The following is a 23,753-nucleotide window of genomic DNA, read 5'->3' as shown; positions in this document are numbered from 1 at the left end:
GGTGCGCGATGAGACAAGGATATCCCTACCGTCCAAACCCTCCCTAACCCGTACGACACTAGGCCAATTGTGCGTCGCCCAATGGACCTCCCGGTCGCGGCCGGTTGCGACAGAGCCTGGGCTCGAACCCAGAGTCTCTGGTGGCACAGCTAGCATTGCGATGCAGTGCTTTAGACCACTGTGCAACCCAGGAGGCCATTAATATACATTTTCATTGGCATAATGTCTGGTGAGGGAAATGCTTGCATATTTTTCCATTGTTATGGACCCTCACAAAAAATCTTACTAAAACATTAAGAAATACATCTTAAAGTGCTAATAAAACAAATATGGTAAGAGCAGATTACCATCCAACAAATGGATCGTAAATGGATTGTAGATTTTCACATGGTTGAAGTGGTATGGCCTTATTTCCTAAACATTTTTTTTGAAACACCACCAGTCTCTTCTGATCTAGTCTCAATTATCTAGGCTTTTGAACAAGACATCTAATCTAGAAGGCAAGGGGTGAACTTCCACATCAGCTGCTGTCTGATAACTCCACTAATCAAATCAAATTGTACTTGTCACCTGCGCCGAACACAACAGGTGTAGGTAGACCTTACCGTGTAATGCTTACTTTACAAGCCCTTAACTATATTTCTTGAACTGCATCGTTGGTTAAGAAAATATACTACCTCTAGTTTCTACCAAAAGTAAATTAAAAGTTCGTCCAGCCATCCCAATGCCGGACACTTGGGAAGGGTGTGTTTTAGGCTGATTACATTGCAGACGCCTGCCATTGGTTGATGCAATACCACTTCTGCAATATAGTCTGCCTGGAACGAGACCTTGATCTTCCCTATGACCCGTCTGGGGTTAGAGGTCAGAGATGAAATTCTAGAAAGTGAAAGTCAAGTGCTAATTGGCTAGATTGGAAGATTGGCTCACATTCATCATATTATTGAATTATCTTTCACCCAAACCCAGTCTTCCCCAATATAGACTGGCTTATTATTATTTACACAACAACGTTGCAGTACAATGTTTCAGTAGTGTAATGCACTCCAGAGTACAGTAGGTTATTAGCAGGTGCGCTGGAGCTTCTCTACTTAAAATATGCCATATAGCAGACAAGTTACCTGTAAGGCAATTTAGGCTAACCTAATCAGGTGAAAGTTGAAAGAGATGTTGTGGCCTTTTGTTCTATCAGCAGAGTCTAAAAGACATCTGACTACATGAGCAGTGTTTGTTGGCGGGGGTTACCGGCTGGTATACAAATACATGCTGACATTTACATAATTTATTCCCCTAATGCAAATATTAACTTGTCGAGTGCACTTTAATTATACAGCATTCAATCACTAATATGAAACCTCTCCATAATGTGACAGAGATGGAGTTATGCAGATGATTTATAGTCATCTGACATCAATCCATAAACTCTTAGGAGAAGCAATACATTCAGTTAAACACATGCAACTGGCATAGTAGGACAGCTGGGGCAGATAGTGGACTTGTCATTTCCTGATATTCTCACATAGGTTGTTTGAAAATCTGTTTAAATCAGTCTCTCATGCCAAGGCAACCAATTCCACTCCTATACCTATTTTTTAGACCGATGACAAGTTGGTTTTATATTCACACATTCAGATATTCAACAGACATTCGCCAAAAGCCATTTACAAATGTAAAAATCATACAGCAAAGCCGTGCGACAAAACAACAACACAGAGTTACTCTGTCTTGTTGTTTAGTCGCACTGCTTTGCTTTATCTTGGCCAGTTCGCAGCTGTAAATGAGAACTTGTTCTCAACTGGCCTACCTGGTTAAATAAAGGTGAAATAAAATTCCTGATGTTATTTTAATGGGCAAAAACATTGCTTTTCTTTCAAAAACAAGGACATTTCTAAGTCCTGTTTTCCAATGGCACGTTGTGTTAGCTAGTCAGAGTTTATCATTTAATAATTGATCATTAGAAAACCCTTTGCAATTATGTTAGCATAGCTGAAAACTGTTGTACTGCTAAAAGAAGCAATAAAACTGGCCTTCTTTTGTCTAGTTGAGTATCTGGAGCATCAGCATGTGGGTTCGATACAGGCTCAAAATGGCCAGAAAAAAAGTACTTTCTTCTGAAACCTGTCAGTCTATTTTTGTTCTGAGAAATGAAGGCTATTCAATGCGAGAAATTGACAATAAACTGAAGACCTCGAACAATGCTGTGTACTACTCCCTTCACAGAACAGCGCAAACTGGCTCTAACCAGAATATAATGACGAGTACATTAGTGTCTAGTTTGAGAAACAGACGCCTCACTCACAAGTCCTCAACGGGCAGCTTCATTATATAGTACCTGCAAAATACCAGTCTCAACGTCAACAGTGAAGAGATGACTCCGGGATGCTGGCCTTCCCGGAGTCGCTCCCATGGACAGCAGCACAAATCCCATGGACAGCAGCACGTTCAGACTGGCCCCAAAGTTTCACAGTGCCCGGTCGGTTCTGGCACTGCCTCTGTGGGGTGACTTTGGTGTAAAGATGTTCTTTAGCTGCCATCTTAACCCTCTTACCATTACATTGGTATTTCAGCCCTCAGTTCCACTTAGGCTACACCTTCCTAATCAGCCCTACAAAACATAACAGTGAATACAATGCACTTGTATTGTTTACAGTGTGCCTTTCAATAATCAAGATCTAGGACAAACCGATTATTGTGAATGACAGATAATCATCTGGTGTGTGTGTGTGTGTGTGTGTGTGTACGGATGCTACAAGAAGAATGTAAGATGAAAATAACATCAACAAATAACATTTTATTATTAAATAATATTATGCAGTCAATATATGGAAAGCGCAATTTTATTACAAAATGAGTCCTTCAGAGACAATTTCCTCCATGTAAGCATTATGCTAATCTACAAATTAAGTAATGTGTCAATCTTAAAATTCTCAAAAATATACAGTACCAGTCAAAAGTTGACAACTATTCATTCCAAGGTTTTTCTTTATTTTTTACTATTTTCTACATTGTAGAATAATAGTGAAGAAAACTATCAAATAACACATATGGAATCATGTAGTAACCAAATAAGTGCTATATTTCAAATTCTTCAAAGTACCCTTTGCACACTATTGGCATTCTCTCAACCAGATTCATGAGTTGGTCACCTGGAAGGCATTTCACTTAATTTTTAACCATGTTAAAAATTAATTTGTGGAATTTATTTGGCTCTAATGCATTAATTAAGGAATCAGTTGTGTTGTGACAAGGTAGGGGTGGTATACAGACGATAGCCCTATTTGGTAAAAGACCAAGTCCATATTATGGCAAGAACAGCTCAAATAAGCAGAGAAACAATAGTCTATCATTCCTTTAAGACATGAAAGTAATTCAATGCGGAATAAGAAAGTTACTTCAAGTGCAGTCGCAAAAAACCATCACTATGATGAAACTGTCTCATGAAGGGTCCTCAGGAAAGGAAGACCCTAAGTTACCTCTGCTGCAGAGGATAAGTTAGAGTTACCAGCCTCAGAAATTGCAGTCCAAAAAGTTCAAGTAACAAACAAACATCTCATCAGAGGAGAATCAGGCCTTCATGGTTGAATTGCTGCAAAGAAACCACTACTAAAAAGTCACCCGACTTTAATCCAATTGAGATGGTTTGGGATGAGTTGGACCACAGAGTGAAGGAAAAGCCGCCAACAAGTACTCAGTATATGTGGGAACTCCTTCAAGACTGTTGGAAAAGCACTCCAGGTGAAGCTGGTTGAGAGAATGCCAAGCGTGTGCAAGGCTGTCATCAAGGCAAAGGGTGGCTACTTTGAAGAATCTCAATTATAATATATATTTTGATTTGTTTAACATTTTTTTGGTTACTACATGATTCCATGTGTTATTTCATAGTTTTGATGTCATCACTATTACTCTACAATGTAGAAAACAGTAAAAATAAAGAAAAACCCTTGAATGAGTGGTGTCCAAACTTTTGACTGGTACTGTATATTGCTTAAACCTGACTCGAATTCATCACCTTATGTGATTTTTCTGTGAGCACAATATAATTTCTTTGGAATGCTCAACCTGATCAAACTTACAAAGAAAGAGACCATGTACAGCTCAACAAGCCTGGTTGCCAGTCTGTTCCTGGTGTCTTGACAACTCCTCATGAGTTGTCATGACAGCACAAACAGATCTGGGACCAGCAACATCGCAACAAGCAGATGCAATAACAACACAATGGAGTTTGATTCTAATACTAACACAATGCCAAACAAATGTCTGTATCTATCGTAAACAAAACATTTCACATTACAACTCACTGAAAGCATGGATTTAGAGTAGACGCAACACACAAGGTATGTGTACCACAACTGCACCAAATACCCTACACAATGCTACTGTATGAGCCCTGGTCCAAAGTAGCGCACTCTGTAGGGAATATTTTTGCAATTTGGAAAATACCATAAAAGAAAGCAAGGCATGTAGTAATAGGAATAGAAAATAAATGGCCAGTCTTCTTTAAGATTTCATAAATTCATTTCCAGTTTTTTTCCCCCTTTACATTTCCTTGAATGCGAGATTTCTTTCACAGAACGGAGGCACTTGAAAAATATGAAGTATAAGTGGAAGTATTTTTTCAGATCTATACAGTCACCACAAAACAGTAGAGTTGTAGGTAACTGCCAGTTAGAGAAATATTCAAAAATGTATGTAGTTTTTAGAAACATATGGAATAAAAATGTTAAAAATCCAACCACACCAATTCACACCTATCCACAGTGAGCAGGTATAAGGGGCAGTGGTATTGTCATATATAGGCTTTGTCCCAATTATCTCTTCTAGGCCCAAAGTGTGCACTTGTTCACTTCCCTTCGCTGATTTGAAAGAAAATGACTGGTATAAGAAATACGGTGGAAACACCCACTAACCCATGCCTCCAACAACCCAATGCTTTGAGATGTGTAGGAAGGAGTGAACGACAGCACACTTCAGGAGAAAGGGGAGATGTTATTGGGACGCACCCATAGTCACTAGTTGCTGTAGACTCCTGGGTATATCCGGGACATGTGTTGCACGCCCTGGCTATACCACGAAAGACGACTTCTGTCTGAATTCCCCCTGAAACAGACACAGAAGATTGCGGTTACGAAACGAGGCTACACCTTTTCACTGAAATACAAAAGATGAAAAGGACAGCAACAATTAACTCTTTAGAGATGGTACTGATAGATCATGGAGCTTGCAACGGCAGGATAATGGGTTCCATTGATGAAAAGCACCCATAAGTAACATTTCTGCACGCATGACTAAGTCACTTTGGATAAAATAATCTGCTGAATGCCATATATTACACATTACAGGAAAGGGAACTCAGTAAAAATCATTTCCCTGACAACCAAACCATATAATACACTATGATCACAATAATGATCTAGGGATGCAAAGGGCTTTGTTTATCGAAAATTGAATTTCCCTATGAGAGCAAACCGAGAGGAGAACTAAGCATACACAAATGATTTTCAGCAGCCGAGAGTTCCTTCTAAATAGACAAATGCTATTGTCTGTTCTTTTCAATAACATTTTCTGTTTGCAAAAACTATACAAACATAAGATGGAAGAAATACTCCTTAAATGAAAAGGCCAAAAAAAACAAAAGCCTCAGACTTGTAATAAGTGGAAAAATACAGATGAAACTAACATCTTCTTCATCGCCGGACTCCGATGTTGGCTGGTAGACCACTGAGGGTTTGGGTTTGCTGTAAGAGAAACAACATATGAAGCCAGCAGAAACATCTGTATATCAATCAACTTCTTTATTAGTGTACCATACTGTTGTATTATCAACTGTTTGTAAGATGTGCAAGGAAATGTTATCACAAAACGTGGATGTAAACTGTACACATATCACAATTGAAAAACCTCCAAACTAGTGTAAGCCCGCAACTCTGGCACTTTAAAACCAATCTGCTAAGTCATGCATTAACAAGAAGATATCGCAGATAGAAAGTAATCAGTTACCTTTCACTCTTTTCTGTAAAGGCAAAAGAAAAAAAAAAGTATAAATAGTGAGTCAAATGTGACATTTGAAGGTTAGAGACATTATGAACTGCCCTGTATTTATAGTGTCTTAAAGTAGGAGATCACGGATCAGGTTCCCTCTGTCCATGTCATATTTTTATTTAACTAGGCAAGTCAGTTCTTATTTACGATGACGGCCTGCCAAAAGGCAAACAAGGCCTCCTGCGGGGACGGGGCCTGGGATTAAAAAAAACAATATAAATATAAAGACAAAAACACACATCACAACAATACATAAAGAGACCAAAGACAACAACATAGCAAGGCAGCAACACATGACAACACAGCATGGTAGCAACACAACATAACAACATGGTAGCAACACAACATGACAACATGGTAGCAACACAACATGGTAGCAGCACAAAACATGGTACAAACACTATTGGACACAGTGAACAGCACAAAGGTCAAGAAGGTAGATACAAGAATACATCACACAAAGCAGCTACAACTGTCAGTAAGAGTGTCCATGATTGAGTCTTTGAATGAAGAGACAGCGATAAAACTGTCCAGTTTGAGTGTTTGTTGCGGCTCGCTCCAGTCGCTAGCTGCAGCGAACTGAAAAGAGGAGCAACCCAGGGATGTGTGTGCTTTGGGGACCTTTAACAGAATGTGACTGGTAGAACGGGTGTTGTATGTGGAGGATGAGGGCTGCAGTAGATATCTCAAATAGGGGGGAGTGAGGCCTAAGAGTGTTTTAAATAGGCATCAACCAGTGGGTCTTGTGACGGGTATACAGAGATGACCAGTTTACAGAGGAGTATAGAGTGCAGTGATGTGTCCTATAAGGAGCATTGGTGACAAATCTGATGGCCGAATGGTAAAGAACGTCTAGCCGCTCGAGAGCACCCTTACCTGCCGATCTATAAATTATGTCTCAGTAATCTAGCATGAGTAGGACTGTCATCTGAATCAGGGTTAGTTTGGCAGCTGGGGTGAAAGAGAAGCGATTACAATAGAGGAAATCAAATCTGGATTTAACTTTAGCCTGTAGCTTTGATATGTGCTGAGAGGAGGACTCCCAAGTACTTGTATTAGGTGACTACCTCAAGCTCTAAACCCTCAGCGGTAGTAATAACACGTGTGGGAAGAGGGGCATTCTTCTTACCAAACCACATGACCATTGTTTTGGAAGTCTTCAGAACAAGGTTAAGGGTAGCGAAAGCTTGGACACTAAGAAATCTTCGTTGTAGAGCATTCAACACAAAATCCAGAGAGGGGCCAGCTGAGTATAATACTGTATCATCTGCATATAAATGGATGAGAGAGCTTCCTACTGCCTGAGCTATGCAGTTGATGTAAATTGAGAAGTGCGTGGGGCCTAGAATTGAGTCTTGGGGTACTCCCTTGGTGACAAGCAGTGGCTGAGACAGCAGATTGTCTGACTTTGTCTGACTTTATTCACTGCACTCTTTGAGAGAGGTATTTAGCAAACCAGGCCAAAGACCCCTCAGAGACACCAATACTCCTTAGCCGACCCACAGGAATGGAATGGTCTACCGTATCAAAAGCTTTGGCAAAGTCAATAAAAATAGCAGCACAGTATTGCTTAGAATCAAGGTCAATGGTGACATCATTGAGGACCTATAAGGTCGCAGTGACACATCCATAACCTGAGCGGAAACCAGATTGCATACCAGAGAGAATACTATAGACATCAAGAAAGCCAGTCAGTTGATTATTGACATGTTTTTCAAACACTTGAACACTTGAACACTTGATAAACAGGGCAAAATAGAAATAAGCCTATAACCGTTAGGATCAGCTTGATCTAATTCATTATCATCTAAAAGGCCAATTGGATTCTAGATCAGCATTCCTACAAGACACTTTCTTAATACAGGATGAGGAGTACTTAGGGTGAATATGGGATATAAACTCACTGGGCATGTATCCTTTGCGGTGGGCGTACCACAGTCCGAAGCACAGCAGGGCCAGGGCCAGGAGAGCCACGATCACCCCAGCAACAATACCTCCAGTGTTGATGTTGCCTAGAGAGAGAGAGAGAGAGAGAGAGCATTATAGAAAGTGGGAGGGAAATGAGATGTGTTACACTGGCTCACATTTCTAAACGACAAAGTCAAAATGGGAGAGTGAAATAGTTTCAATATCTCAGGTTCAGTTGAACACTATGGTCCTCGTGTGGAAAAGCAATATGTGAGTTCTGTATGCAATAAAGAACAAAGCAAACAATACATCTAGACCAAACCGCTGATGAAAAAAGGCTTTAGAAAATACATTTGATGGATTTGATTGATGAAAACAGTGTGTGTAACAACTAGCACCAACTAGCACTAGCACCAACTAGGACTGTTTATGATTTCAAAAGGTTGTTTGGCAACATCACTACCAGCCCAACCAGCATGGCAACATTTGAGGTTTACAGGTCACATGTGAATATGCTGCAACAGCAGGGCTCCACACTAATATTTCCCCCACTATCCTGGCAGTCCCGGGAATAGACCCCACTGTCCCGGGAATAGAACCCACTGTCCTGGCAGTCCCGGAAATAGACCCCACTGTCCCGGGAATAGAACGCACTGTCCTGGGAATTGAACCCACTATCCTGGCAGTCCTGGGAATAGACCCCACTGTCCCGGAAATAGAACCCACTATCCTGGCAGTCCCGGAAATAGACCCCAATGTCCCGGGAAAAGAACCCACTGTCCCGGGAAAAGAACCCACTGTCCTGGCAGTCCCGGGAAAAGACCCCACTGTCCCGGGAATAGAGCCCACTGTTTTGGTGCGACTAAATTATGAGCATGTGGCACCAACTGAAAAACTTAGTCGCACGAGGGCCAACAACAAATTATTTGGTCACACCCCCAAAAAATGGCGGGGTTGCGAGCATGGCTCTGTTGGTAGAGCATGGCTCTTGTAATGCAAGGATAGTGGGTTCGATTCCCGGGACAGTCCATATGTAAAATGTATGCACGCATGACTAAGTCGCTTTGAATAAGAGCATCTGCTAAATGACATTTAACATCATCCTCATATCAAGTCATACAGAGTTCTTCATTAAAAAGTGTAATAGACTACTGAAATGGTATTCAAGAAATAAGTAATTTTTTCATATTTGAATGTGCAACCTAATCCAGTGATGGGGGGTAAAAAAATAAATAATCTGTATCTTGTGTGGCCACCAGCTGCAATAAGTACTGCAGTGCATCTCCACTTCATGGACTGCATCATATTTGCCAGTTCTTGATGTGAGATGTTACCCCACTCTTCCACCAAGGCACCTGCAAGTTCCCGGACATTTCTGAGGGGAATGGCCCTATCCCTCACCCTCCGATTCAACAGTTCCCAGGCGTGCTCAATGGGAATGAGATGCGGGCTCTTCGCTGGCTATAGCAGAACTGACATTCCTGTCTTGCAGAAAATCACGCACAGAACGAGCTGTACGGCTGGTGGCATTGTCATGCTGGAGGGTCATGTCAGAATGAGACTGTAGGAAGGGTACCACATGAGGGCGGAGGATGTCTTCCCTTGAGATTGCCTGCAATGACAACAAGCTCAGTCCGATGATGCTGTGACACACCGCCCCAGACCATTTCGGACCCTCCACCACCAAATCGATCCCGCTCCAGTGTACAGGCCTCGATGTAACACTCATTCCATTGACAATAAACGCAACTCCGACCATCACCCCTGGTGAGACAAAACTGCAACTCGTCAGTGAAGAGCACTTTTTGCCAGTCCTGTCTGGTCCAGCGACAGTGGGTTTGTGCCTATAGGCAACGTTGTTGCCAGTGATGTCTGGTGAGGACCTGCCTTACAACAGGCCTACAAGCCCTCAGTCCAGCCTCTCTCAGCTTATTGCGGACAGTCTAAGCACTGATGGAGGGATTGTGCTTCCTGATGTAACTCGGGCAGTTGTTTACATCCTGTACCTGTCCCACAGGTGTGATGTTCGGATGTACCGATCCTGTGCAGGTGTTGTTACACGTAGTTTGCCACTGCGAGGATGATCAACTGTCCGTCCTGTCTCCCTGTAGCTCTGTCTTAATTTATTGACCTGCCTACATCTGCAGTCCTCATGCCTCCTTGCAGCATGTCAAAGGCACATTCACACAGTTGAGCAGGGACCCTGGGCATCTTTCTTTGTGTTTTTCAGTCAGTAGAAGGGCCTCTTTAGTGTCCTAAGTTTTCATAACTGTGACCTTAATTGCCTACCGTCTGTAAGCTGTTAGTGTCTTAACGACCGTTCCACAGGTGCATGTTCATTAATTGTTTATGGTTTATTGAACAAGCATGGGAAACAGTGTTTAAACCCTTTACAATGAAGATCTGTGAAGTTATTTGGATTTTTACAAATTACCTTTGAAAGACATGGTCCTGAAAAAGGGACGGTTCTTTTTTTGCTGAGTTTATAATACCCACTGCTAGTAGCCATGTATTAATCTAACAGTAAAATGTAATGTCCCAAAAAACCTTGCAGTTGTAGCCTACCGCCCCAATGAGGCCTATGCGCTCCCAATGGCATATTCGCATCCGTATCGCAAAGGCATATCAAATATCTTGTTTGCAAAATAGTTGTTATTGAGCTCAAAATTGAGAGTTAAGAAATAAACAAAAGTATACCTACAGAAACCGGAGAACCTCCTCACGTCAACCATGACAGCTGTGTTTTCCAAGCAACTGGATATTAAAATGTTATTCAAATCAGGACACTTTTTTCCCACGGGAAAGGGGAGAGAGTGGCTCACGTGACACACCATGCCTCAGCAAAACAGGTACAGGGTCAGGGAGGCTTTTATTACAGGAATCATGAAGATAATGTACTATACTGTTTGACCAAATCATGGTTTTAGAAAAAGGACGTTTTGAGTGAAGTGACCATGTAGAATGTGCAGCTCGCACCGATGTGACCAATAAAAAGATTCCCTCGCACAGCCAAGTCAAAGGGTGTCAAAATGCGACTAAATGGTCGCAGTCTGGAGACCTGAACAGGCCGGAGGATTAAATTTCAGTGTGCAGGAAACACTTTCCTTTATCGCCTCCCTATATATATTTTTTTTTTATTTGTCAGTGAGCTTTCAACCAAACCATAGTGTTTTACATCGAGTTGATGGCCCAGTAAATAAGTTAGTTGAACAATTCTATATTTCTTTTAATTTTGGTAAAATGTTTATTCTTATCCCCGGTTTAGCCCAGGCTAGTCTGCAATGGGCTTTTCCCCATAGAAAGCAAAGGGCACTTACGGACTTCCATCCTCACAGCTTGACAGCGTTGAACAGGGCCGGCATCGTTCATAGCTTCACAGCTGTAGTCTCCTGTATCTATCACCAAAGCAGAGGGAAACTCCTGCAGCAGAGATATGGAGATGTTTACAAATCACTGATTTAAAATACAAGGTGAACAACTGAAATGAGAGAGAGAGAGAAAGATGTGAATTTGCCAAACAGTACTGTTGTGTTAAGGGCATTCACATGCTTCCCAGCCAAAACAGTTCGTAACAGTTTGTGCATATGACAACATTTTGGTCTTCGCCAAGGTTTTTTTTTTCTTGGTTGTTTGTCCGCACAACATTTTTTCTCTAGGCAAGCCAAAGTCCTCAGCCAAAGTCCTCAGCCAAAGTCAACAGCCAAAGTCAACTCCCCTTCGTCGGTGATTGGTCAACAGTAGAGATTCTTCAATTAAGTGTTTGTTGTCAATCAAAGAAATAATAAATAATTTATCCACATTTCTTCACTACTGCACCAAAAATATTAGCAAGATGTAAAATTGCACGACTAAGATCTCCTCGCCAAAAACGTCCAAATTAATGACAGATGTCTTGAGTTATCAGATTAAATTTGACTATTTTGAGGCGTCTCAAGATGGAAAAAGTACTATTGCCGCTTTTTAAAATGTTTTTCAAGCAAAGGTTTTTTAAGGGTGTATGCAAGCACACTTGTTAGTGTCGCCTAGCTGAGTTTGGCTAGGCGCTAGCCGAACTGAAGCATGATGACTCCTTTAGCCTGCCGAGTTGACCATTCAGCACAAACACATCTGGGACCTGGGTTGTACTAATTAGGCTCCTCCCCCAAAATATATTGTTTTTGTTGTCCATTGCAAAATGGTTTGCTACAGTGTGCCCTAATGAATATGATCCAGGTGAGGTGTATTTGGCACCACTGACCAGGTTGCCACTGAGAGGATTGATCTTGTAGGTGTAGTTCTTGAAGGCAGGGAACTGGCTGGGGTTCTCAGGAAGAGGGGTCTTGTCCTTATACCACTTGTAGGTGGGGGAAGGAGACCCCTCTGCATCATGACAGGACAGTAGCACGCGATGCCCCGTCGTCACAGAGGTAGGGATCCTACACATGGGCACGGATGGAGGTACTGCAGGAGGATGTAAGAGAGGTAGTGAGAGGCAGCAGAGAGTGAGAGCAGAGAGGCACTAACCTGTTTTAGTGACTCAGCAACCAGCTAATTGCTGTTCTTATGGTCTGTGTGTTTTTATTGTGTATTTATATTAGCTGGTGCAATCATAAATTAATAAAGTACTCTTTTATTTGATAAAATAATATTTACATCTTATGGCCGTGGTATCACGAATAAATTCACTCATATTGTCATAGCATCGTGGCAACATGAAATGGTTTCTCAGTTTCTCACACTGGGATGAATGCAGTCCTACAAATAATCCTTCAAAAGCAGTGTTCTGTTCTATAACAATAATAATTATAAACTGGGTGGTTCTAGCCCTGAATGCTAATTGGCTGAAAGCCATGGTATATCAGACCGTTTACCATTGGTATGACAAAACATTTATTTACTGCTCTAACTATGTTGGTAACTAGTTTATAATAGCAATAAGGCACCTCGGCGGTTTGTGATATATGGCCAATATAACACAGCTAAGGGCTGAGTCCAGGCACTCCGCCTTGCATCGTATGTAAGAACAGCCCATAGCCGTGGTATATTGGCCATATAACACACCCCCTCAAGCCTTATTGGTTAATTAACCCGGAAATTATAGATGTTGCGCAACAGTTAGATGATACGACTCTCCTTACCTAAAACAGTGAGATTCACGTTGACATCCCCAACATACTGTTTGTTAGACACCTCACATTGATACTGCCCGTTATCTTTGCGCAACACCTTGCTGAACCTCAGCATCCCATCAAACTTGGTGACACGGCCCTCATAAAGTGCTGAGAGAGAGAGCAAGAAAATCAGCGATTATAAAAAAAAATGTCATTATTATGGCAGGTAACTCATTTGTGAGAAGTATATCTAGCCCTAATTGTAGAAAAATGCAGAAGCAATCACGACACAAATACAAGAAGTCATAGGTCATGCATTTCTTTGGAATCAAGTCTGAACAGTTTGTGTACTTACTGGTGGGTTTCCCATCGAAAATGACATAGGTCGTAGAACCCTTCATGTCCCTAAACTTCCACTCAACTCTGGCATCTGCACCAAAGTCAGCCGAGGGAGTACAGTAAAGATCAGCCCCTGTAGAGATGAGATCGATCATTATAACGACATTGCTTGGGGATAAACATGCAAAATAGTATATAATAAATACAATAGATTTTCTAAAATACATTATTCCTTGCTTGTAACACACACACACACACACAATGGCAGGTGAAAGCTCTTGTTTATTTTAGAAACTGCCCATTTAGAGCTAATTTCCATTCTCCAGGACTTACCCTCATTCTCTTTAGCCCTCACGTTTGGATTTTTGGTTGTAACCATGAAGGCCTCTACACCTGGGGAAAGGGAGAGAAAAGTAAAGCGAGCAGTCAGGGAAATGAGGGAGATGACATTGCATCTTTGGAATTCAAAACACCAAGTGCTCCAGTCTTACCACCACAACAGAAACACACACCTTCAGAGATGACCGGTTTAGTTTCTGCTGAACTTAGGAAGAACCTTTTAATGACCCGCCCCTATCGCATTTTAAAGCCCTAAGAGCATGTCTGGTGCTCTGCCAACCAATGGCCTGAAGCCTACAGCGTGTGGACTGACTGCTGACAAATTCTGGTAAATGTGACTCACTCCTCTGTAGTGAGCCAGAAACCTCCATGTGGAACTGGGCCAAAACAGTCTGAAGGGCCCTTTCAAAGTGGGAAACCAACAACACTAGATTATTTCCCGCTTAACAGAAATTTGATGGACATTTGGACAATAAAGCCTCTTTCTAAATTTGAATTTGAATAGACTGGACTGTCAGTATGTCCACTCCAGACATTTAGAGTCTATGGTCCAGCCAGAGACCCACTGAGCAGTCACGCCATTCACCACCAAAAGTATGTCCCCGCAACAGACAGGCACCAGAGGCAGGTGGCACACATGACATTAGTAACAGTCACAACCTGGGTAGTAATACTGTACATTCCTTCATCAGGTACATGCAGGATAGGACAGCCTAGCTAATTTCTACACACTAGTGTTGTATTAGAGGATATTATATATCCAGCCAGTGGCGTACAGTATCTATGTAAAAATACTTGGTAGCATCTGTATTTTACTATTTATTATTTTTTGAAAACTTTTACTCCGAGACATTTTCACTGACACCCAAAAGTACTCGTTGCATTTCGAGTGCTCATGCAGGACAGCAATATAATCCAATTCAAGCACCTATCAATATAACATGGTATCATCCCTACTGCCTCTGATCTGGCGGATTCACTAAACACAAATACAGCGTTTGTAAATTATACCCAAGTGTTGGAGTGTGTAAATTATATCCAAGTGTTGGAGTGTGTAAATTATATCCAAGTGTTGGAGTGTGTAAATTATATCCAAGTGTTGGAGTGTGTAAATTATATCCAAGTGTTGGAGTGTGTAAATTATATCCAAGTGTTGGAGTGTGTAAATTATACCCAAGTGTTGGAGTGTGTAAATTATACCCAAGTGTTGGAGTGTGTAAATTATACCCAAGTGTCGGAGTGTGTAAATTATACCCAAGTGTCGCAGTGTGTAAATTATACCAAAGTGTCGCAGTGTGTAAATTATACCAAAGTGTCGGAGTGAGTAAATTATACCAAAGTGTCGGAGTGAGTAAATTATACCAAAGTGTCGGAGTGAGTAAATTATACCAAAGTGTCGGAGTGAGTAAATTATACCAAAGTGTCGGAGTGAGTAAATTATACCAAAGTGTCGGAGTGAGTAAATTATACCAAAGTGTCGCAGTGTGTAAATTATACCAAAGTGTCGCAGTGTGTAAATTATACCAAAGTGTCGCAGTGTGTAAATTATACCAAAGTGTCGGAGTGAGTAAATTATACCCAAGTGTCGGAGTGAGTAAATTATACCCAAGTGTCGGAGTGAGTAAATTATACCCAAGTGTCGGAGTGAGTAAATTATACCCAAGTGTTGGAGTGAGTAAATTATACCCAAGTGTTGGAGTGAGTAAATTATACCCAAGTGTTGGAGTGAGTAAATTATATCCAAGTGTTGGAGTGTGTAAATTATATCCAAGTGTTGGAGTGTGTAAATTATATCCAAGTGTTGGAGTGAGTAAATCATATCCAAGTGTTGGAGTGAGTAAATCATATCCAAGTGTTGGAGTGAGTAAATTATATCCAAGTGTTGGAGTGTGTAAATTATATCCAAGTGTTGGAGTGTGTAAATTATATCCAAGTGTTGGAGTGTGTAAATTATATCCAAGTGTTGGAGTGTGTAAATTATATCCAAGTGTTGGAGTGTGTAAATTATATCCAAGTGTTGGAGTGAGTAAATCATATCCAAGTGTTGGAGTGTGTAAATTATATCCAAGTGTTGGAGTGAGTAAATTATATCCAAGTGTTGGAGTGTGTAAATTATATCCAAGTGTTGGAGTGAGTAAATTATATCCAAGTGTTGGAGTGAGTAAATCATATCCAAGTGTTGGAGTGTGTAAATTATATCCAAGTGTTGGAGTGTGTAAATTATATCCAAGTGTTGGAGTGTGTAAATTATATCCAAGTGTTGGAGTGTGTAAATTATATCCAAGTGTTGGAGTGTGTAAATTATATCCAAGGGTTGGAATGTGCCCCTGGCTGTTTGTATTTTTTATTTATTTTTATAATAATTGTTCCTTATGGTTTGCGTAATATAAAGAATTTGATGTTTAGCATTTGCTTACCTTTACTCAAGTATAACAACTGTGTACTTGTTCTACCACTGTACTTAACATTTAAAACCAGATACCAAGTAGTATTTAGCTGGGTGAGTTTCCACCAGAATAGAAAGTGCCTTTACTTTTACTCAACAGATTTTATTTGAGGGGAGTTAGCGACTGAACAACAAAGAGATAAGAGAGTTTAGTTTGCCCATTTAGAGAAATGGTTTAGTCAGATAAACCCCATTGATCGATTTCCTTGTTACGTGAGTATCGGGGGTGGGAAGGCAGAGCTTCCAAGGTGAGACATTAACCACACATATAACAGGTGGAAAGTAGTGGCCCTTGTGTTGATGTCTGGAAGGTGTCTAAAAGCCTTCTACACCAGTCAAATGTTTAGCTCAACCCTTGAAACTAAGATTATAAATCACAGTGTTTTTGTACAGCACAAAGGCTGCCCAATAGTTCAGTGTGGCTCATAAGTGTATTGTTAAAGGACCATATCACTAGGCCGACTTGACTCACAGCGGACTACAGCTTGAAAGTAGCTACACATTCTAACCGAGATGTAAACGCTTCCATACAGCGTTACACCGTCGCTAGTGGAAAACCCCATACGTTTAGTTCTCAATTCCGAAGAATCTTGTCTCTTATAAATTATTGTGTCCAGTTACAGGTGGTACTCCAAAAAACAGAGAATATTTAGAAAGATAAATGGCGATTCCACACCAGCGGAGGAAGAAACTATTTTTGGCATCTCAGATTGCCAGAACAATTTTCACCTAGAGACTTAAATTGGGGGTAAGGCTGTTTGACGTGCTTTTTACATTTGTATCACAATCATGATGAAAGTGGCCATTTTAGGCCTTTTTTAGACCTACACCTGCCTACTGTAAGACTTGATGATCTGTGAACCCGTACGTGATACAGACAACATCATGGTGTCATTATATTCCTTATAGTGTGTTCTAACATATGGAATATGCATTAGATTCTGAAATACAAACACGGACATTCATTTACTCAACATAAAAAAATATTAACATGAATCTCAAAAGTATCCTTTTTTGATTTGGTTTATTTTAAGACCTATACTTGTCCAAACAATATAAGTAGATAACATTCTGCTAATTCGGAAGTTTGAATCAATATCAGGAGCACCACCAACAGAATGAATGGTAAATGGATTCAAGGCGAACTCCCATTGCTGGTGATTTGCTGTATGTGCAATCCTAAAGGAGGGCTGTGATTGATTAATTACCTATAATGTCAATTTCTATGTACAAAACGGGTAATATCATTAAAAGTACCAGAGCCTACTCTGGAAATTGTACGCGTTTGAAAAGTATATTGTTCCCTGTCAACTCTGCTTTCAAGTTAGCTACACATTGTAATGGTGCAATGAAAATGCTTCCATACAGCCGTTACAACTGCTAGCGGAAAGCCCCGGCAGCAAGATTATATTGGACAAATTCAGGTAGGGTCCCTCCCCATTTTGTTTAGTTGGCTTCTATTTGGTTCTTAAAAATGGGAAAAGGGTTGCAAGACATAATGAATGAACGGGCACACACACACAGTACCTGGTGATTACTGGAAGTGATTAGGAAGCGCATGTTGTGCAATCTATATATATATATAGTTTGATGTTGTTTTTAAGTGAATTTCAAGGATATTCTAAACTACCTACATTCCCAACATGTTCATATCGCCGAGGTCCTACTGTGAAATCAGGCAATTTCTCAACTCAATTCTCCTCCCCTTCCATCCCCCCACAGGCCCAGGAGGAGGTCCAGTCTCGTCCCACCCCTGGTATCTCTCTGACCCAGAGCCACTCCTCCAAGACCAAACAGTCCTCCTACCAGCAGGTCAGCGGTTGAGAATAACACACAGTTATTCTGCTAGGATATGACAGTGATTCACCATAGAGAGAGGGGAAGAATTACGGTCAGTTTCAACTCAGATGAATGGGTTGTTTCCTACACCGATATAATCAACAAATTAGTTAAAAAAATGTATGAAGCCCTATTACGGCTCTGACATTGACTTCAAGCAGGTCAACGTGTTTATTCAATGATAACACTGAAATGTGGCAGAGAGGAGTGGCCGAGACCGAGACGCACAGCAGTGTAGGCACAAATTGAGGTTACAAGACGTGTCCGCCTAAGGAATGACAATCACGAATGTCATTCATAACACTGATGTTTTGTAAGTGATGTCTCTTTGCATTTATCAAATGGCACTATTATGGATGATGGAATTATTTTAGAGTGGTAGTCTAATAGTTGGAATACTAACTGAAATTTGGACACTGACTGGACACCTCACATGTAGCCTATTAGAATATTAACTCCTGCAGAATTAAGTAGTCCTCGCAGTAAAATGATAGATCAAATGGTAATTTTGTCACTGGAACATGAAATGTGATTCATTTCTTTCAGCAGCTTTGAGAATAAGGACGCGCACTTAGGGACTGTGTCGTGTAGCATAGATGTGCAATTTCTTTCAGTGACAAAAGCTGACAGTATTCCATTTTTAACCACATAAAATATGTATCCAAGACAAAACGTGTTGGATCATTTTCACAGCTTTTAATTTCCTTGAAACCGGTCGCCGAACATCCTCGCTCTGTGAGAGAAGGAGACATTTTGTCAACTAGACTGTTGATGCATTGATCACTTTTTTTTATACCCATTTTCTCCCCAATTTCCTGGTATCCAATTGATAGTTACAGTCTCATCGCTGCAACTCCCAGACGGACTCGGGAGAGGCGAAGGTTGAGAGCCGTGCGTCCTCTGAAACACGACCCAACCAAGCCGCACTGCTTCTTGACACATTGCCCACTTAAACCGGAAGCCAGCCATATCAATGCGTCGGGAGGAAACACTGTGCACCTGGCAACAGTGTCAGCGTGCACTGTGCCCGGCCCGCCACAGGAGTCGGTAGTGTTCGATGGGACAAGGACATCCCTGCCGGCCAAACCCTCCCCTAACCCGGACGACGCTGGGCCAATTGTGCGCCGCCCCATGGGTCTCCCGGTCGCGGCCGGCTGCGACAGAGCCTGGACTCCAACCAAGAATCTCTAGTGGCACAGCTAGCACTGCCTTAGACCACTGCGCCACTCGGGAGGCCCTGCATTGATCATTCTATTGGTTTATTACATTCTGGTGAGCAAGGTTTTATTTAGTATTCTAGAAGAGCATCAAGTAATGACAGAAGAGAAGCTGCATGCATTCTAATTATAGACAAGTTGACGAACAAAGCCTACCAAATGTCAAAGTATAAGCAGAAAAAAAATCAAAAAAAGGTCTGAAAATAATTTGTTCCCCCTACACCGTGTCAATAAAATCTTTCTGCTGTCCCTGAGTAAAGTGCCTACATGAGCCTTTTGAAGTGATTGTTTTACAATCAGATGAAAACATCATGACTGGTTGTGTTTATGCCACATAAAAAAAAAAAGATAGGCACATACATTTTAAAAGTTAGATGACATCTGTATTATTAGGCCCACAGAGATCACATTCAATTATTAGGGATTCTATATGTAATTCTATGCTTTGGCCCCAAAAAACGATTTTAAAAAAGCATGTGCATGTCCCTGTATCTGGAAGAAATTAAATCTACTTTCATCCCCGAGTACTGTTTGGCGTAGTACAGAGAATTTGTAACCAACCGTAACTAGTCGATACTTCCTCAATTTCCGACTTGGAAGACAACCCATGTCTTCTAAATGTCCATGTCTAGTTGCTTAGAAAACTTAGAAAATGCTCAATTAATAAATTAAAATGTTTTGCTCCCTGATGTAATCCAACAATGTGTACGCCGACACCTTGTCCATTTCATGACATGCAGCACTTTGGGGTGGGCACCCACCGGTCTCAATCAATGAGGGGATTCAAATCATCTAAGCGTATTTTGCACAGGGTGAAAATTGATTGCATTTGTTTTGGAACCGGGCTGCCTCCTGGGCGTGAGCCAGGTGCCCCATTCAAATCCCACGGTAAAGCTGGTTCAAAACAAAAGGGAAATAATAAACATGAGGAGTAATGAGTAGGATACTGTGTTTTCACGTGAAAAGGTGATTGCTTTTGATAAACACTTCATCTGCCTTCCCAGTGAAAACTAGCTTGACAATTCCAACATACAGTGCCTTCAGAAAGTATTCAGGCCCCTTGACTTATTACAATTATTTTTTTAGGTTATAGCCTTATTCAAAAGTTGATAGTAGTCCCCCCCATCAAACGACACACACACAATAAAAAAAACTGAAATATAAGTATTCAGACCTTTTACTCAGTACCTTTTGGCAAACTCCAAGCGGGCTTTTATGTGCCTTTTACTGAGGAGTGGCTCCCATCTGGCCACTACCATAAAGGCCTGATTGGTGGAGTGCTGCAGAGATGGTTGTCCTTCTGGAAGGTTATCCCATCTCCACAGAGGGACTCTAGAGCTCTGTCAGAGTGACCATCAGGGTCTTGGTCATCTCCCTGACCAAGGCCCTTCTCCCCCGATTTCTCAGTTTGGCCAGGCAGCCAGCTCTAGGAAGAGTCTTGGTGGTTCAAAACTTCTTCCATTTAAGAATGATGGAGGCCACTGGGTTCTTGGGGACCTTCAATGCTGCATAAATGCCTTGGTACCCTTCACCAGATCTGGGACTGGACACAATCCCGTTTCGGAGCTCTACGGACAATTCCTTTGACCTCATGGCTTGGTTTTTGCTCTGACATGTACTGTCAACTGAGGGACCTTATATAGACAGGTGTGTGCCTTTACAAATCATGTCCGATCAATAGAATTTACCACAGGTGGACTCCAATCAAGTTGTAGAAACATCTCAAGGATGATCAATGGAAACAGGGTGCACCTGAGCTCAATTTCATGTCTCATAGGAAAGGTTCTAAATAATTACGTAAATAACATTTTTTTGTTTTTAATACATTTGCAAAAATTCTAAAAACCTGTTTCGCTTTTTCATTATAGGGTATCGTGTGTGGATTGCTGGGGATTTAAAAAAAAAAAAAAATCAGTTTTAGAATAAGGCTGTAACGTAACAAAATGTGGAAAAAGTCAAGAGGTCTGAATACTTTCCGAAGGCACTGTATTTTACAGAAAATAGATGTTTCCGGAGGATGCATCATGTTAACAACATGACCGATCGTCGCAGGTTTCTGTTCGATTTGAGAAGGGCGCTCCTCTCTCACCACTTTTGGCCGATCACATCACGGGGCATGGACCGGTGCCCAGCAAAATCAAAGATTTGAAATAGTCAAGATGGCGTACACATTGTCAGATTACTTCATGGAGCGAAAAAAATACTAACTTTAATTTTCTAAATTCAAATTAACCACCTGCAACTAGACATGGATGTTTAGAAGACATTGGTTGTCTTTCAAGTCAGGAAGTATTGGCAAAATAAGGTTTGGTTGGAAATTCTCTGTGCTATGCCAAACCTATCTAATAACGCCCCTCAGCCAGCTGCAACAGAGTAATTTTTTACGTTCATTTATTTAACTAGGCAAGTCAGTTAAGAACAAATTCTTATTTACAATGACGGCCTACCCGGACTAAACACTAACCCGGAGGACCCTGTGCACCGCCCTATGGGACTCTCAATCACAGACAGTTGTGATACAGCTTGGAATCAAACCAGGGTCTGTAGTGACACCTCTAGCATTGGGTTGCAGTGCCTTCGACCACTGTGATACAGCCTGGTATCAAGTCAGGGTCTGTAGTGACGAGATGCAGCGCCTTAAGACTTCACTTGAGAGCCCACCTAGTAATGGTCTGACTAGGTTATATTTTTAATAGCTAGTCAGATGTATGTGAATCATTGTAGATCTATTGTTTCCTAGTTTTTAAGAACTGTGTACAAAGACTTAGCCAAGGCAAGCCCCTACTGATCCCAGGTCTGTTAATGGTGTTGTTTTCGTATTTTGGGTTCGGTAAACTGATCCTACCTGTGCCTACCTGTGGGCCTAAAGTGCAAGTTTAGAAAATATACAGCAATCAAGTGCATATCTTACTACTACAATAAACACTACATTGAAACGTAGAATAGTATAAACGCAGGGCTAGTTTAAAGTAATGTGGAGTTTAGATCGACAGAAAGAGCACTCACCTGTTGCATGAAAGAATAGTAACACCGAAACCAAGCCGCTGACAAACATGTCGGCCCCAACACCTGAAGCCTTTGTTTTAAAAGCCAGCGATGTGTCCGATTTCGGTAATAAAAAAACGATTCGATTATTTCAGCAATCAAAGTGCAATTCAGTAATTGTTGACACGTTGGCCCACTCGGTTTGAAATATATTCTTTCGACGAACAAGAACCCTACGCCCTTCCGCACCGACCGACTGCTCCTGTAGAAAAGTATGATAGGTATTCCGTCGAAACTGTGACGCAACCCATTACCTATGTCAATATAAAGCAGTCTATTGGTTTATTTCAATAACCGGTTTCACTTGATTAGTATTTTACAGTATTTTCTTTACAGTGACATACAGTATTTGAAGTAGCCTATGTAAACGCCTATGTGGTATTTAAAACGAAAATATCAATCATCACAGCTGAATACAAGGTACATAGTCCACTCATGATAGTGAGATTGTAAATAATGTTAGTTGTTTTCATTTTCAGTGTAGAAGATTTACAGTGTCCCTGTGTAAATAAGCACATATCTCTTTCACATGAATTTAATAGAAATTACAACAAATTAACCTATAACACAAAATAATATTAGATGCTGAGGGTGATGTTAACTTCATAGAAAAGTTAGTCAACTTTTGGAACTATGATGGAATCAAAAATAAAACAAACTTAGAATACACAAAGAACCATCAAATTCATTATTTGCTCAGTGACTCCAATAACAACTGATACAGAACACCAATGACAGTCAGCTGTTAGCAGAGGTGAAAAAGTCAACCAACAGACATGGTGTTCAGCTTAGTTTTGCATTTAAATAAGCCTTTCCATAATAGTTTTTATTTCTAAGATAAAAGGCACCACTTTATATTCAAAATAATATGTCTGCAGCAACTGAGTGTACATACACTCAGTGGTCAGTTTATTAGGTACACCCATCTAGTATCGTGTCTGACCCCCCTTTGCCTCCAGAAAAGCCTGAATTCTTATCAAGAGACCTAACGTGTGCCAGGAAAACATTCCCCACAATAATTGTCATAACAATAACTAGGCTATATACAGGGGATACCGATACCGAGTCAATGTGCAGGGTACAGGTTAGTCGAGGTAATTTGTAAAGTGACTATGCATAGATAATAAATAGAGAGTAGCAGCAGTATAAAAAAAGAAAGAAAACAGCCTGTAATTATTTAGGCAGGTTACCTTCGCTTCGTTTGATACAGATCTGCATTACAAACTCGGTCAGTGAAAGGTTGAAAATGTCAGTGATGACACTTGCCAGTTGGTCCATGCATGCTTTGAGTACACGTCATGGTAATCCGTCTGGCCCCGCAGCTTTATGAATGTTGACCTGTTTAAAGTTCTTGCTCACATCGGCTACGGAGAGCGTGATCACACAGTCGTCCGGAACAGCTGGTGCTCTCATGCATGCTTCAGTGTTTCTTGCCTTGAAGCCAGCATAAAAGGCATTTAGCTCGTCTGTAATGCTCGTGTCACTGGTCAG

The 23,753-nt window shown here is 41.0% G+C and overlaps 1 protein-coding gene across 1 annotated transcript; it reads right to left on the bottom strand.

Moving 5' to 3' along the window:
- Positions 1 to 4,496: 4,496 nt before the first annotated feature.
- LOC110490948 (junctional adhesion molecule A) lies at positions 4,497 to 22,509 on the bottom strand. The gene is made up of 10 exons (XM_021564368.2): positions 22,224 to 22,509; positions 13,710 to 13,769; positions 13,393 to 13,509; positions 13,065 to 13,205; positions 12,185 to 12,387; positions 11,265 to 11,367; positions 7,944 to 8,051; positions 5,998 to 6,010; positions 5,678 to 5,735; positions 4,497 to 5,097 (listed from the first exon to the last, which is right to left on the bottom strand). Exons 1-10 carry the CDS (start codon positions 22,270 to 22,272, stop codon positions 5,062 to 5,064), a joined length of 888 nt encoding a protein of 295 aa, XP_021420043.2. The 5' UTR covers positions 22,273 to 22,509; the 3' UTR covers positions 4,497 to 5,061.
- Positions 22,510 to 23,753: the final 1,244 nt, after the last annotated feature.

The sequence above is a fragment of the Oncorhynchus mykiss genome, chromosome 2 (assembly GCF_013265735.2).
Source record: "Oncorhynchus mykiss isolate Arlee chromosome 2, USDA_OmykA_1.1, whole genome shotgun sequence".
Lineage (NCBI taxonomy): Eukaryota > Metazoa > Chordata > Actinopteri > Salmoniformes > Salmonidae > Oncorhynchus > Oncorhynchus mykiss.
The sequence above is the reverse complement of the archived record's forward strand: the minus strand, read 5'-3'. Positions and strand labels throughout refer to the sequence as shown.

What these genes read in the sequence shown, in the direction of transcription:
- LOC110490948 (XM_021564368.2), bottom strand. Translation starts at nt 22,272, where the DNA reads ATGTTTGTCAGCGGCTTGGTTTCGGTGTTACTATTCTTTCATGCAACA. An exon ending in ACTATTCTTTCATGCAACAG is followed by an intron (nt 13,770 to 22,223) that starts GTGAGTGCTCTT and finishes CCCTTTCCCCAG; the next exon opens with GTGTAGAGGCCTTCATGGTT. An exon ending in TTTCGATGGGAAACCCACCA is followed by an intron (nt 13,206 to 13,392) that starts GTAAGTACACAA and finishes TCTCTCTCTCAG; the next exon opens with CACTTTATGAGGGCCGTGTC.